Source organism: Nomascus leucogenys, chromosome 22a (genome assembly GCF_006542625.1).
Source record: "Nomascus leucogenys isolate Asia chromosome 22a, Asia_NLE_v1, whole genome shotgun sequence".
Lineage (NCBI taxonomy): Eukaryota > Metazoa > Chordata > Mammalia > Primates > Hylobatidae > Nomascus > Nomascus leucogenys.
In genome coordinates, this window is record NC_044402.1 from 17,282,636 (window position 1) to 17,299,651 (window position 17,016).

The 17,016-nt window shown below is 39.4% G+C and overlaps 1 protein-coding gene across 1 annotated transcript in view; it reads left to right on the plus strand.

Annotated features, from left to right (window-relative positions):
• The window catches only part of PTPN21 (protein tyrosine phosphatase non-receptor type 21), an 88,843-nt gene that overhangs the window by 41,598 nt on the left and 30,229 nt on the right, over nt 1-17,016 (plus strand). The window contains exons 4-10 of the mRNA XM_030802431.1: nt 5,026-5,123; nt 7,638-7,705; nt 8,536-8,606; nt 11,641-11,728; nt 12,135-12,223; nt 15,692-15,779; nt 16,490-16,569. Of these exons, the coding sequence (XP_030658291.1) occupies nt 5,026-5,123; nt 7,638-7,705; nt 8,536-8,606; nt 11,641-11,728; nt 12,135-12,223; nt 15,692-15,779; nt 16,490-16,569 (582 nt within the window). The remainder of the gene's footprint in view (nt 1-5,025; nt 5,124-7,637; nt 7,706-8,535; nt 8,607-11,640; nt 11,729-12,134; nt 12,224-15,691; nt 15,780-16,489; nt 16,570-17,016) is intronic.

Sequence of the window (17,016 nt, forward strand, 5' to 3'; positions counted from 1 at the left end):
GAAACTTACTAGAGTACAATTCATTACTCTGAATGGCAGTAAATTTATCCTATCTTGTCTTTATAGACTATATAAAGAGGTAACAATCATCAGTATTGGCTAAAACCTTTGGGTAAAGGGAACAGGCTGGCATCATCTGAACTCAGTGGGCAATGTCAGCATCACTGTAAGTGGGACAACCAAATACCATTTCTTCTGATGTGATGCATCAGGAAGTACCAGGCACCACCAATGAAAATGACTAAAATGAACTTGTATCGAAGCAAGCTTCTAGTCTGCACTGTTCAATAAGGTAGTTGTTAGCTACATGTGGCTATTTAAAGTTAATTAAAATTAATACAATTAAAAATTTTCTTGCACTACCTACAGTTCAGGTACTGAATAGCCACATGTGGCTAATGGCTACTATATTGGGCAGCGCAGATATAGATAATTTCTATCACTGCAGAATGTTCTATTAGACAGTGCTGCTCTAAATCTAATGATTAGTTTTCAGGAAAGATGTGAGAACATGTAAACTTGCCAAATGACCCCATGAGACTACAATCAGAAAAGTCCAGAAGGCAGGAAATTCTACATGACAAATGGCTCCATTTCTGTTAATAACATGAAAATAAAAGGTAATAAAAACTTTCTTTTTTATAGCAAGAGAGATTTAGAAACATCCATTAAATGTAATCTGTAGACCTTGTTTGGATTCTAATTTAAGAAAATTGTAAAAATGCATTTTTGAGGCAATCATGAAAATTGCATATGAATCAGGTATTGGGTAGTATGAAGATGTTCATTTTGTTGGATGTGATAAAAATGTAGTTACATTTTTAAAAAATAAAGCTTACCTTTTAGGGACACGTACTGAAGTACCACGATGTCTGGGATTTGCTGTAAAACACTGGCGGTGGAGGGGGCAAAGGACAGGATGGATGGAGAAAACGTGGTAGGCATAAGGTTGATGGGTGAGGCACCACGATAAGGAGATAGGGTGACTATACTTAATGTCTATACATGTATTTCAGAATTTCCAAAGTAAAACTTAAAAAATAAAAATGCTGATGCCTACACATTGCCTTCTATTACTAGTCTAAGAAAAACAGATGAAGAAAAAAGACGGCCTCTTCATACATTATTTGGAATTTCTGTTGTGCAAAATGGGGTCACCTAATTTATTATATAATTATTGTCATATATTGTATGAAATATTTTATATTGGAAAGTTGATCAGTAACTTGATAAAGATTTAGATAAAATATGTAATCAGCGTATTTTGTCTTTCGGGCAAGTTTATGGAATACTTGCTTTTGAATTAAAACCTGCAATTTCTTTTATTCCTTGGCTGACAGTTTTGAATTCAGGTCTGCATGTTACATTTTATTACTGCTTTGTTTTTTTCCTATTATTTCATTCTTGTTGCTCGGTTGCCAGGCTGGAGTGCAGTGCCGCGATCTTGGCTCACTGCAATGTCTGACTCCCGGGTTCAAGCAATTCTCCTGCCTCAGCCTCCAAAGTAGCTGGGATTACAGGTGCCCACCACCATGCCCGGCTAATTTTTGTATTTTTAGTAGAGGTGGAGTTTCACCATGTTGGCTAGGATGGTCTCGACCTCCTGACCTCGTGATCCACCTGCCTTGGCCTCCCAAAGTGCTGGGATTACAGGCATGAGCCACTGCACCCGGCCTGCAAAAATATTGAAATAACATATTTATAAGCCATCTTCAGCCCCACCAATATATAGATATTTTAGCAAAAAGTGTTTAGCAGAAAGTGATAATGTCATTGAAGTGAAATTTCTTGGCCATCTGCTCCTACAGTAAATACTTCTTTAAGAAAAACATATTTATGCCTAGGTGTGGTAGCTCATGCCTGTAATCCCACACTTTGGATGGCCGAGGTGGGAGGATTGCTTGAGCTCAGGAGTTTGAGACCAGCCCAGGCAACATAGAGAGACCCTGTTTCTACAAAAATTTGAAAACAGTTTAGCCAGGTGTGGTGGTGTACACCTGTGGTCCCAACTACTCAGGAGGCTGAGGCTCGAGGATCACTTGAGTCCAGGAGGTTGAGGCTGTAGTGAGCCATGATTACGCCATTGCACTCCCACCTGGACTATAGAGCAAGACCCTGTCTCAAAAAAAAAAAAAAAAAAAAACTGTCTGTCTGTGTATCCATCCATCCATCCATTCATCCATCCCTAGTGGCTTCCATTAAAGGATTTGAGGGATAATACAATAACATATAATAACAACCACTTATGTTTTTTACTGTATATTAGACACTGTCCCAAGTACTTTATTAATTTAATTCTCATAACAAATCCTATGATGTAGGTGCTATTATCTCTATTTTGTAGATGAAGAAACCAAGACACAGAAGGGTTGAACACCTTGCCCAAGGTCACACTGCTAGTATGTACTGGAACTGGGACTCAAGCAGGCTAGCTCCTGAGTCCTTGCTCTCAACCATTGTGTTTTGTGGACTGTCATGTAAAATACTAAATGAATAAAAATACTAGAAATATCTATAACTGTAGATTTGTCGTGGTTAAGAACAAGACCTTTGGGTCATTCAGACTTGGGGATTCAAACTCCAGCTCAGTCTGGCTTTGTGCATTTGAGCATGCTGCTTAATCTCTGAGCTCCAGCTCTTCATCACTTAAAGGTAACTATTATTAAATAGTGGAGAAAGCAATTAAGAGGGATAATAATGAGTGTGACTATGCCTGGATTTTAGCTGTGAGCTTAATGGCAGCCAAAGCAAAAGAAGAAATATGAGTTCCATCATTCATTATGTAACACAAAGAAGCATACCTGTTTGCAAGCATGACACATTTTCCTGGTATATCATTCAAACAGAAACTTTCAGGTGTGACTTTTATATAAGACATTGAACCAGAAATGAATAAGTTAGAGCAAATATGGAAGAATCAATTCTCATAACAGTATGAGGCAAAAATATTTTTGTGGAAGGCTACATTAATTGGGTCCAAGTATGTTGCTTTTTCATGTTTTTTTGTTTTTTGTTTTGAGACAGAGTCTCTCTGTGATGCCCAGGCTGGAGTGCAATGGCACCATCTCAGCTCACTGCAACCTCTGCTTCCTGGGTTCAAGTGATTCTCCTGCCTCAGCCTCCCAAGTAGCTGGGACTACAGGCATGTGCCACCACGCCTGGCTAATTTTTGTATTTTTAGTAGAGATGGGGTTTCACCATGTTGGCCAGCCTGGTCTCCAACTCCTGACCTCAAGTGATCCGCCTGCCTTGGCCTCCCAAAGTGCTGGGATTACAGGCATGAGCCGCCACACCCAGCCCTTTCTAGTGTTTTTGATTTAAGGAAGAGGCCTAGAATATTTAGAATGGAATCTGTGAATAGCATGTTCAATAGATGGACTTCCCTAAACACGCTCTCCCTCAGATAAGCTTCTGAAAGGAGCTGCCGTATAGAAAATCTCAAGTTTTTCTCTGTTGGATCCCAGAACTGCCAGCATCCCATTAGCTATGGAGGGAAATGCATGGGTTTGGCTGTTAGCAGGTGGAAGGAGAAAAGCTGGATCCAAATTATTCTTACTTGAATGGATGGTGTTTTGGTCAGGTTCTTTGGTAATAAAGAACAGAGGTTTACATGTCTGTGGCTGAAATAAGATGATAAAGACTTATATGAAATGATTAAAGGGGTGGGCTGTCAGAAGAATTCAAACATGAACTGTAACTGGGCTGCACTTCACAGACACCAAATATGGAGGACAGTTTGGATTCCAGATGGCTCCATAGACTGCACTGGCAGAGTGTCTGTGATTTCCATTTAGTACGGTATCCCCAGCATCTAGAATAATGCTTAACATATAATAGACCCCAGTAATTACCTGTTGAGCAAATAAATAAAAGGAAGTAGTAAATCTTCACTCTAGAGCTTGATCAAAATGGAGAAGTGAGTGGCTTCAAGTACATGATTGATAACAGCTGCTGTTTGCCAGCTATGCTCTTAGTCCTTCACGTATATTATTATTTGAGTATGTTCAGTCCTGTGAAGGGGTGATGGTACCCTCATTTTACTGGTGATAGAATTTAAATTCACCAGATTATGACTTGCCCAAGTTCGTGCAGAATACTAATTTGGAGAGTTCAGGTCTACTTGACTCTAAACCTTGTTCTGGTAACTGATGCCCTATATATTGAAAGTACAAACAGGGTGGTAAACAGAAGTAAACCCACATTACCAGATATTAAGAAAGCATCTTAACAGCTGTTTTGAGGGATTTCATCAGAAACATTTTAGTATCAGCCTGGTCTAAAATATCAGAAACCATTTTTCTCTGGCTTTCCAGTGCTAGGGAACTTCTACCAAACAAGGTAAGAGAACTCTTATATTACTAAGTTACTAGTCAGAGTTTTTAAAGTAAAGATTAGCCACTGGCTTTCCATTTCTCCAACTAAAAAGAAATTGTAGGGACTGTTTTACAGGGCATGAAGCAGATGACTAATTGTCTTATAGGATCGTTTTAATTTTGAAATAACTATAATCTGGGATTAGTAACTCATTGGATTGATTAAAGTATATGTGTAAGTGTCATGTGGTTGAGGACTTTCTCATCCTTGTTTGAAACCATCTAGGGGCTCTTTGTGGTGGTTCATGTCCGTAGTCCCAACATTTTGAATCCAAGCACTAGGATTGCTTGAGCCCAGGAGTTTGAGAACAGCCTGGGCAACATGGTGAAACTCCCATCTCTATAAAAAATAGAAAAATTTGTCAGGCATAGTGGTGTGCACCTGTAGTCCCAGCTACTCAGGAGGCTGAGGTGGGAGGATCACCTAAGCTTAGGGAGGTCGAGGCTACAGTGAGCAGTGATCATGCCACTGAACTCGACCCTGGGCAACAAAGGGAGACCCTGTCTAAAAAAACCAAAACAAAACCAAACCGTGTGAGATTAAGGTTTTATTTCACTGGTTTGTGCTTCTCTACCAAATTATGGTTAAATGCATTGTGTCTCAGTGAGATACTATTGACATTGACCTTATAAAACTGACATTTTTTTATAGGTATCAGTATTATCTGCAACTGAAGAAAGATATCTTGGAAGGAAGTATTCCTTGTACCTTAGAACAAGCAATTCAGCTAGCAGGCTTAGCTGTTCAAGGTAAATAAGATCAATTCATAATGAAATGGTTCTATCAGATTAAAATGTGTTGCAACAAAATAGCAAGGGATTTTTAAGTTAACTGACTGTCTATATACATCTTTAGTAGTGTTTATATATTAGTGAAATACTCTGTTATCTAAGGGGCTTCCTTTTGGGAAAAAATGAACTTGGAATACCTCCATGAAATATGAGACTTCTGGAAGTTAATCATGTTATAGGTCAACAGAGCAAACAGCACAATAAATAGAAGTATGTATATATGTGTGTATACACACACATATGTACAATCATATGCCGAATGACATTTCATTCAACAAAAGACCTCATATAGGACAGTGGTCCCATAAAATTATAACACTGTATTTTTAGTGTACCTTTTCTGTGTTTAGATACACAAATACCATTGTGTTACAGTTGCCTACAGTATTCAGTACAGTAACATGCTGTATAGGCTTCTATGAGCAATAGGTTATACAATATAGCCTAGGTGTGGAGTAGGCTACACAACCTAGGTTTGTGTAAGTATACTCTGATGTTTGCACAGTGACAAAATCTCCTAATGATGCCTTTCTCAACACATTCCCACCCTTAAGTGACACATGACTATATACATATACATTTATTAATACTATGCTATGTATTCGTCTAGTTCAAAGACTTTATCTGCTAATAGGTCATATTTTAAGAAGAAAGATATACCAGTGAGTTTGATGAGGTTATATTCACTTACAGTTTAAGTACACTTCATTTGTTTGGTTTCTTTTTATTTATTTCAATAGGTTTTTGGGGAACAGGTGGTGTTTGCTTACATGAATAAGTTCTTCTTATTTATTTAGGTACTTTTTTTTTTGAGATGGAGTCTCGCTCTGTGGACCAGGCTGGAGTGCAGTGGCACGATCTCGGCTCATTGCAACCTCCGCCTCCTGGGTTCAAGCAATTCTCCTGCCTCAGCCTCCTGAGTACCTGGGATTACAGATACCTGCCACCCCACAGACCCAACTAATTTTTGTATCTTTAGTAAAGATGGGATTTCACCATGTTGGCCAGGCTGGTCTCAAACTCCTGACCTCAGGTGATCCACCTGCCTCAGCCTTCCAAAATGCTGGGATTACAGATATGAGCCACCGTGGCTGGCCATGGTTACATGAATAAGTTCTTTAGTGGTGATTTCTGAGATTTGGGTGTACCCATCACCTGAGCAGTGTACCCTGTACCCCATGTATAGTCTTTTATCCCTCACCCCACTCCCACTTGTTTGGTTTCTTAAATGGTTGTCCTGAATTATGCAGTAATATCATCAATCGTAATAGATAAAGATGGCTGGGTGCAGTGTCTCACGCCTCTAATCCCAGCACTTTGGGAGGCCAATGTGGGAGGATTGCTTGAGTCCAGGAGTTCGAGACCAGCCTGGGCAACATAGCAAGACCTCATCTTTAAAACGTACATATATAAATAAAGATTCTGCATTTCACCAGCATTTTTGAATTGTTTTGTTCATTTTTACATGTCCGATATACATGTATTTATATGTATGTGTGTATTTTCTCTTTTTTTGGAGAGAGTCTTACTCTGTTGCCCAGGCTCGAGTGCAGTGATGTGATCGTGGCGCACTGCAGCCACAACCTACTGTGCTCAAGTGATCCTCCCACCTGAGCCTCCCAAGTAGCTGTGACTACAGGTGTGCACTACCATGCCTGGCTAATTTTTAAAATTTTTTGTAGAGATAGGGTCTTGCTATGTTGCTAGGCTAGTCTCAGACTCTTTGGCTCTCAAGCTATCCTCTCTCCTTGGCTTACTGAAGTGCTGGGATTATAGGTGTGAGCCACTGTGCCTGCCGGGAAGATTTCTGACGGGGCATTATTTCAAACAATAACTGGCATTTAGCCTTGGGAGTGAAATTTAATCAGAATAATTATTAATAAAACTCCTTCAGCTATAAGCAGGCATGGAGACATGTATCATTTTTAAACAAATGCCTGATGCACATGGAGCCACATTCCTTTTCAAGGCACTTTAGATTTCCTTAAGTATCATTTTTGGCTTTAAGAATTACTTTTTCATAAGCATTTTGCTGAATTGTCAATTTTTTAAAAAAAATTAAAAATTTCAAAACAAATACATCTTGCTGTAATATATTCAAGTGGTCTAAGTCCATTCCCCAGAGGTCATCAGTACTGTTGACGATTTGGTTTCTCCTTGACATTTTCCTGTACATAAGCAAGCATATATGATTACAGGGTAGGTTTTGTTTGCATTTTAACTATAAAATGAGATCATATTACATACAGCTTGCAACTTGTTTTTTTATTTAACTCATAGGCATTTTTCCAAGCCAAGACTCATATCTACCTAATTAACATTTTTAAAAAGATACTTTTTATAGCTATAACAAATTTGACTTCTGAAATATTAGCATACCATCTAGATATACTGCATATTGAATTTTGTTGTGCATAATTTGCAATGCAATTTAAATATAATTAACATGTGAATATTTGTCATTCTATATAGCGGATTTTGGTGACTTTGATCAGTATGAATCCCAGGACTTTCTTCAGAAATTTGCCTTGTTTCCTGTGGTAAGACTTCTTTTGACACGGGGCCTTTTAAAAGAAACAGTTTATTCCTATACCCTTAATAATCCCTGAAATGAAATCCGTATGATAGACTTACTGTCAGGAATAGGATTATAAAAAAAAATTCCCTCTTATAAACATCTCAAGTGTGACTGCTTTCCCTGTCGTAGTCATCTTGGTCCTTGTGAACCCACAGAAACTGAAGGGTCTGTAGTCACTGCACTGTGCCTGGAAACATTTGTTTTCTATTTGAATGTGAGTTTAAAAAGAAGGATTCATTTTCAGCTTCTCAGGAAGCATGTACAGGTTTTGCTTTTAACTGAAGGTTTGAAACCTTACAAAATTATATTGAGGAATGAATGTCGCTTCTCATCAGCAATTTAAAAAGTAGATGACAAAGACACTGCCTTCTACTTTTATAAAGTCATTACTGATGGAAGGGACATGGAAACTGCATTGCAACAACTAAGGAAGGTGTGGTATGCTCTTCTGAGCGTCTACACAGCCAGCCAGAGAACGCACAAGATGTTTTTATCTTGCTGGGCTCAGGACTGGCTGACTACTGTCACCAACTTGAAATAACTCAGCTGAAACTTTCCCTGGGATGAATTGAGAAGGTGGGGCAAGTTTTTTTTTTTTTTTTTTTTGGCTCTTGTGAGAAGCCACTTAATTCCTTAGAAAGATGATTACCTATGTAAGCAAAGCTCCCATATAGTAACAATAGTCATAATTTTGCCTGATAGTGACGAGAGTCATTAACAGTCAATGGCCATGATTCCTTCTAAGAAATTGGGGTGAATTGTCACATACTTACCACTATGTGTTTTCTTCAGGGATGGTTACAAGATGAAAAAGTATTGGAAGAAGCAACCCAAAAAGTGGCCTTACTACATCAGAAATACAGGTAACTCTAAGAAATAAGACATGGAAATAGCATAGAACCAATGTCTGCTTGAATTTGAAATATTCAATTAAATATTTAATTTACAGGATTAGTATTTATTTGCCCAACTAAATTTGTAACATTACTGCCACTGCTATTACAAGTATCCAACATTTATATAGCACTCACTATGTGCCATGTGCTGTTCTAAGTAAGCACTTACCCATATTACTCATTTATTATCCATGTTTTACCAGTGAGGACACTGAGGAAGTTGAAAGCAGCCAGTCATTGAAGGGTGCCCATTTTTTACTGCATATAGTAAAGGTTTGTTTGATAACCTCATCCTGTATAGGTTAATGTAAAATTAGGATGATTTGTTTTCTTTTATGATACAGCTTAGCAAGTACAGGGTTACTTCCCTCTCTATACCTATGGAAGCTGTGTCTGTCACCTGGGGAGCTATGCTAAGAACTATGGTGCTTATCACTCTGAACTATGCTTCTGCATACCTTTGTATACTTGTACATATTGACGTTCTTTCATGATGAATCTCTGTGTTGCCTGTAAGAAAAAATACTCTTCTAGATAATGCTAGGTCTTATTCTAAACCAACTACCACACAGTTCCACATACAGATGCTCCTTGACTTATGATGGGGTTAAGTCCTGATAAACCCATAGTAAGTTGAAAATACTCTTAAGTCGAGATATATTTAATACACCAGTCCTGCTGAACATCATAGCTTAGCCTAGCCTACCCTACCTGTTCTCAGAACACTTACATTAGCATACGGTTGGGCAAAATCATCTAACACAAAGCCTGTAATATATTTTATAATGTTGAATACTGTACTGAAAGTGAAAAACAGAATAGTTGTGTGGGTCCTCGAAGTCCAGTTCCTACTGAATTTGTATCACCTTTGTACCATTGTAAAGTTGAAAGTCATTCAGTTGAACCATCATAAGTTGAGGACTGTCTGTACTCTATCATTAAATTCTTATAACTACTCATTAAGATAAACATTATTATCTCCATCTTACCAGATGGGGAAACCAAGCCCAAAAAGATTTAGTTATCTCTGGCCAGGAGCAGTGGCTCATGCCTGTAATCCCAGCACTTTGGGAGGCTGAGGTGGGCGGATCATGAGGTCAGGAGATCGAGACCATCCTGGCAAACATGGTGAAACCCTGTCTCCACTAAAATACAAAAAATTAGCCAGGTGTGGCATGCACTGGTAGTCTCAGCTACTCAGAAGGCTGAGGCAGGGGATTCGCTTGAACCTGGGAGGCGGAGGTTGCAGTGAGCTGAGATCGTGCCACTGCACTCCAGCCTGGCAACAGAGCAAAAAAAAAAAAAAAAAAAAAGATTTAGTTACCTCTACATGTGGTAGAGGTGGGAATTGAAAGCAGATCAGTTTTATTAGAACCTATTGCTTATCCCCTTCCAAATGAAATAAACTTTTGCCTCTAGTCTGTCTCCACTGAAATCTACACAGTGACTCACAAAAGATTAATCTCCCTAGAATATCACTTTCCTCTTACCTCTCTCCTTCTCCTTCCATGTGCTCATGGGTATTTTCATGCTTTCTACTAGCCCAAGTTCATTACCCTGGGATAAAAGACCTCCCACAAGTTGGTTAAATCCTGCCTTCCCAGCTTTACCTTCTGCTGGACAGCAGAACCACATGAACCATTTCTTTTCTAGCTCAATTGGTCCCTCAGGCACACATTGCTCTGCCTTTTGTCACTTCCATTTATTCATTTGTGCATTTCCTTAAAAGATAGCTTAGTGTTCTTATTCTGCATTAGGCAGAGTAAGAGTGCTGGATGCTATGGCACGAAGATAAATAGAATAATTTCCTGTCTTCTAAGAGTGCATTCCCAGCCCTGCAATATGAGGGCTGGCAGGACAACCCACTATAGTAACTATAATACATATAAGAAGATAATGAGTGCAGTTAGAGGGGTATGGGCGGAATGTGTTGGGACTGCACGGAGCTGGGGCATTGGGGAATCCCAGAAGGTGACCCGGAGGAAATGATGCATAGACAGAGTCTTGAAGGATATTAGGGATTGGCCAGGTCCACAAGTGAGTCACAGGCGCACCAAGAAGAGGGATTCTCATGTGCAAAAGCCCAGAGGGGCTAGGGAACATATTCTATCTGAAGAGATGCAGAGTTCGGGATGGCTGCAGTGTGGGTGCCTTGAGGACAGGGGGGAGCATTGGAAGATGAGGCTGGAGATGCAAGTCTGCATGCACTTGGGCACTCCTCCTTTACCCACACTGCCTTCCTACCCATCCTAGTAGTGCTGCACTCACCTGAGCGAAAAGGGGTTTTCATGTAGCCTCCTCATACCCTTATTCCCTGCGTTCGACATTTAGCACATAATTCTCAGTAATGCCTGATATTTTGTTGTTTTTATTTTTGTTTTTTTGTTGCCCAGACCAGCATGCAGTGGAGTGATCATAGCTCACTGTATCTTTGAACTCCTGGGCTCAAGCAGTCTTCCCACCTCAGCCTTCCAAGCAGCTGGGACTATAGATGTGCACCACCATGCCTGGCTAATTTAAAACTTTTTTTTTTTTTTTTTGTAGTGACAAAGTCTCACTATGTTGCCCAGGCTGGTCTCAAACTGCTGGCCTCAGGTAGTCCTTTCTCCTTGGCTTCCCAAGGTGCTACGGTTACAGGCATGAGTCACCATGCCCAGCCCTGATATTTGGGATAATAAGCGATTACTTGGTGGTTTAAGAAAAGTTCAAGATTTCACCTGAAGATTTTTTAGGGAGTTGTTTTATCCCCCACCTTCCCACTCATCTGCCTTAAGTATAGAGAGCAGGATCTCATGTGATACCCTCAGCATTCAGTCCAGTGCTTTGCACATACTGGTTTTCAGTAAATATCAATAGATTGATATAACCAATTATAGATGCTTAGAAACTTGAAATGTTTATAATGTCTTATGATAAATTGACATATAGGTTTTAAGAAAAGCTTTATTTTAAATCATTTTAAGCTTGCTTTGTGAACAATCTTGCTTCTTTTGGGTTGCAGAGGGCTCACAGCCCCTGATGCGGAAATGCTATACATGCAGGAGGTAGAGAGAATGGATGGCTATGGAGAAGAGAGCTACCCTGCTAAGGTAAGTGTGGCTCAGCGGCTGGGGCTCTTTAAAGTTAGGCTCACAAATTTGAGAAAATCATGGGGAAATCCAAGGATGTCCTTATGTGCAAAGGCTGAGGACATGCAAAACTCTGGAAACTTAAAAGCTGAGGTCCTGGTGACCAAAGATTTGTGGTAAAACACATTCCCATTTTGTGGTTCATACTTTGAAATGGTCTTGAAATAGAGTTCCGAAGGAGGGCCAAACTTTTTCAATTTTTTACATACCTATAAGATCATAGATCTCATTCAGACTTTTGTCTTCCTGAATAGTTTACTCTGTAGGTCTTCTGAACTTTCTACATCTGGGAAACCGGTCCAGGGAACTCTAGCAGCAGTTCCTCTGCATTTGTTTCCTGGGTGTTTCTTCTGCTTTCTCCTTTTAGGATAGCCAAGGAAGTGACATATCCATTGGAGCGTGTCTTGAAGGTATCTTTGTGAAACACAAGAATGGAAGGCATCCTGTGGTATTTAGGTATTTTTCTTTCCTCTTTTTTTATGTTTTCTATGGCTCCTGTTGGTGATACATTTTTTAGTACTTACAGCAGTTAAATTGTTCACAAGTCTATACCAAGGTCTCATTAAAAAATGGAAATAATTCCCTTCCCAGGAAAAAAATACCATCTGAATGCAACAATCCTTTTCAATAAGCCACTTTCTTCAAAACTGAATGTCCAGAATATAATGCCTATAATGACGGCCTATTATAAAATACTTAAAAATGTGTGACCCTTTTTGTGCCATATGGAGGCCGTTCTTTGTTTTGATATGAATGTTTAATTTGAGCTCTGGTTTCCAAGGCTATTTATTGGTTAATTTCTTTATTGTGAGGCAAGATATCACTCTTTTGCCCAGGCTAGAGTGCAATGGTACAGTCACCACTCACTGCAGCCTTGACCTGCCAGGCTGAAGTGATCCTCCCATCCCAGCTTCCTGAGTAGCTAGGACTACAGGCTAATGCCACCACGCCTGGCTAATTTTTGTATTTTTTGTAGAGACAGTTTCACCATGTTGCCCAGGCTAGTCTCAAACTCTTGGGCTCAGGCTATCTGCCTACCTCCCAGAGTGCTGGGATTCCAGGTGTGAGCCCATGTGCCCAGCCTGTAGGGCTATTTCCTATGAAAAATACAGAGCTTTGTTTTGACTCTAGTTTTGTACCAAAATTCCTAAAATACCAGTATCTAAGCAAATTTCAATTATTTTTTATAATGTTGGTTTTTTTGCTGATATAAAAAAAGATACTATTCATTTGTGGAAATCTTGGAATGTGAAGAAAGTTGGAAAGGTTATATAATGATGTGCTAATAGTAACTGACTCTGAACAATGAAACTACAGGTGATTTTAATTTCCTTTATAGTATTTTGTGTTCTAATTTGTATCTTAAAGATAGTAAGTTGGACCATATTGTACAATCCCTGCCTTTAATTCCTTAAAATCTGTAATCTGGAAAATCCAAAGTTCATGTCCAACCAAAAGCTTATATTGTTTTTATAAGGCAGGAAAACGTATTCTATCACTTCTGTTTTTTGGTTCCTTTGTCTACCATTTGTTGAGTGCTTATCATGAGTCAGATAAACTATGCTGAGCATTTTTTGTGAATTTTTTTAGTGCAATCTTCATAACACTCTCAGCAGTAGGTATTACCACCACTTTGCACATGTGATAATTGAGGCTTAGAAAAGTTGTGATTTGTCCATGGTCACCCAGTTATTAACTGGCATAACTAGGACTAGAACGTGGATCCTCCACTTTATGCGTGGGCTCTTAATCGCTGTATTAAACAGCTTTTATTCTCTCCACTCCCTACTCACTGCCCACCCCACAACACACGCACTACTCAAGCTTTCTAAACCACTCCTACCATTTCTTCTTGAGAACTAGTTTTGCCTTTGAAGAGCTTTTTCTCTACACTGACATCTCCTCCCTCACTTCCTTTGCTTTACTGCCTCTTGAACCATGAATTCTCCATGGTGATTATGACCTCAGAGAGTACGCATCACTTGGGGAGCAGAACCCCATTCCTAGAATGCACTGCCCTGGGCTGGGTAGCTCCCCTTTGGCAGTTGCTCTCTCGTCCCCAAGCCACTTACATTAACCCTTCCCAACATGCTGAGTTGGGGGTCAGGGAGAGGAGAGGAAAATGGATCCATGGCTTCACCTGAAGAACAGGGCTCTGATGGTGCCCAAAGTGTCACATGGAAACTTGAGGCATCTGCCAGGCTTCCTTTATCACTGGATAGGAATTTTCACAGTTGCCTTAATGTGATGCTAATAATCTTTAGATTTAACAAACACCGAATCACTACTAAGTTGATTTTATTTTAATACATTTAAAATAAATTAATGGAGAAGGATAAAATTTTTTCTTCCATAATTTTTTCTTTTTATAAAATTCTATGATTGTGTAATAAAATCAAATATTAACATATAAAAGCTAATATGATAAAATTAGAAAGTATAAGATTTTGAATCCTAGTGATCACTTCCAGAATAGTTGACTCTTTGAGTTCCTGGCATTTCAAATTTATCTTCACCCTGAAGCTTTTCAGAGCACACCTCCCCCACTTTTGTGCCTTATTTTAATACCTGCAGCACTTAAAAGTTCTTGTTTGCTTCTGTGTTCTTTCTTCCACCTTTCCCCTCCAACTGTGCTCATTTGAGGGAAGCACTGTACCTCACTGATCTTAGTGTCCCTAGGACCTACTGCAATTTCTGGCATTGTTATAATAGGTGTCTTTTATTTTGTTGAATGAATAAGTGGGGCATTGGCAATCAGCTAAGACAGGAATCTTCCATCAAGTAAATCTGACACATGAGAATGATGCATTTTACATCTTTTAAATTCTCTTTTCCCTCATTTATTATACACGAGTTTACTTTTTCAACTAGCTGCTGTCACTTCAATTAGAACATTCACGCTAGCTGATTAAAACCACTGTTTTTTGTTTTTTTTTTTTCTGTTTTGTTTTTTTTGAGACAGAGTCTCGTTCTGTTGCCCAGGCTGGCATGCAGTGGTGCAATCTTGGTTCACTGCAACCTCTGCCTCCTGGGTTCAGATGATTCTTCTGCCTCAGCCTCCCAAGTAGCTGGGATTACAGGTGCCTGCCACCTCGCCTGGCCTAGTTTTTGTAATTTTTTTTTTTTTAGACAGAGTTTCATTTTTGTTTCCCACGCTGGAGTGCAATGGTGCTGTCTCAGCTCACTGCAACCTCCGCCTCCTGGGTTCAAGCAATTCTCCTGTCTCAGCCTCCCAAGTAGCTGGGATTGCAGGTGCCCACCACCATGCCCAGCTAATTTTTTTGTATTCTTAGTAGAGACAGGGTTTCACCATGTTGGCCAGGAGTCTGAAACTCCTGACTTCAGGTGATCCACCTGCCTCAGCCTCCCAAAGTGCTGGGATTACAGGCGTGAGCCACTATGCCCGGCCTAGTTTTTGTTTTTGATTTTTTTTTTGTTTGTTTTTTTGAGATGGAGTCTCGCTCTGTCGCCCAGGTTGGAGTGCAGTGGTGCGATCTCGGCTCACTGCAAGCTCTGCCTCCCAGGTTCACACCATTCTCCCGCCTCAGCCTCCCGAGTAGCTGGGCCTACAGGTGCCTGCTACCTGCCTGGCGAATTTTTTTTTTTTTGTATTTTTAGTAGAGACGGGGTTTCACTGTGTTAGCCAGGATAGTCTCGATCTCTTGACCTCGTGATCTGTCCACCTTGGCCTCCCAAAGTGCTGAGATTACAGGCATGAGCCACCACGCCCGGCCTAGTTTTTGTATTTTTAAGAGAGACAGGGTTTCACCATGTTGGCCAGGCTGGTCTCGTGTTTTTCGTTTTTCTCAAAAATGTTACCAAATACTAACTTACACATCAGGCTTAAGGAAAACTTGTGTATTCTATCTACTTGTTTCCCCCATGGGCACTCACGTTGCCAATTCTCTATTTGCTGTTCTTTAGGTGGCATGACATTGCCAACATGTCCCACAACAAGTCCTTTTTTGCATTAGAGCTGGCAAATAAAGAGGAGACCATCCAATTTCAAACTGTGAGTAAACATTAGGGGTCTGCATGGAATGTTATTCCTAAAAGTTAACAAGTTCTACTTCTGCGTGCCTGTATGTGTTTGGAGGCAGGGCAGCATTAAAATTATAGTATTTCCTAATTGTATAAAACATGCAGTTTTATCATATAGTATTTTGCAAAATGGCAGTTGGCAAAAAATGGCTGCTCAGTAAATGCAGAATGAATGAGTCTTTGGATAACTACTATCTGATCATGATAATCTTTAAATTAAACTTCAGGGATTAAGTGGGGGAGAAAGTAAGCACTGATATCTTAAATTTCATTGATAAATGAATAGCTCTGAAGAAATGTTATTTAACAGTTACTTGCTTTTGCTCTCTTGACAAAGGCAATATTGAGTTACTGAGTAATATTTTTGTTTAAAAATGTCTTTGAGTATATTTGGCAAGAATGAAAGTTGGTATTTTGATAGTTTTTAGATTCCTGTGTCATTTTGAAACTGTTTAATATGAGAATCACACTGTTAGAACAGATTGTTTTGTCTTCATAAATTAAATCCTACTTGTGGTATTCATACCATGGGCACAGTGTTGGAAAATGAAAGGCTTACAGTGTTCTGAAAGTGACTTTGTCATATGATGTCACCCATTATGTCTTTAGACAAACTCTGCATTAAACGTATCAAGTTGTATGTGTGCTTTCATATTGCTTTATTCCTATTTTGTTTGCTAGGAAGACATGGAAACAGCAAAATACATTTGGAGACTTTGTGTTGCACGACACAAGTTTTACAGACTAAACCAGTGTAACCTGTAAGTATGTCCTGCTCATGGAAATTATCAAAAATAATGAATTTAGAAATTGTAATCTTGACTATACTGTATCTTCCAGAAAGACATTTTATCAGTTGACATCTATTGATCCTATAGCTGTTTTCCTCATTTTAGCTTTGGACCAACTTCTAATAACTACATTGTATGCCTCTAAGATTTATTTCAACTAGTTACGAGAACCATTCTAATTCTCGAAAGGTAAAAAGGGAATAATATCCTTTATTTGTTTCAATCAATCCTCTGGTCAGCATTTTGAGTCATTAAAGATTATTCAGCTTTTCCAGCCATCTGAAGAATTTTTCCCCCTCCTTCCTGGTGTGCATTTTTCTTAGCCCACATGGGTTCCTCACTGTCTGCTAGATCAGTAAAGCACACGGTGATATTGCACATGTGAAATATTGTCCTTCATCTATATTCCCCTCCAGC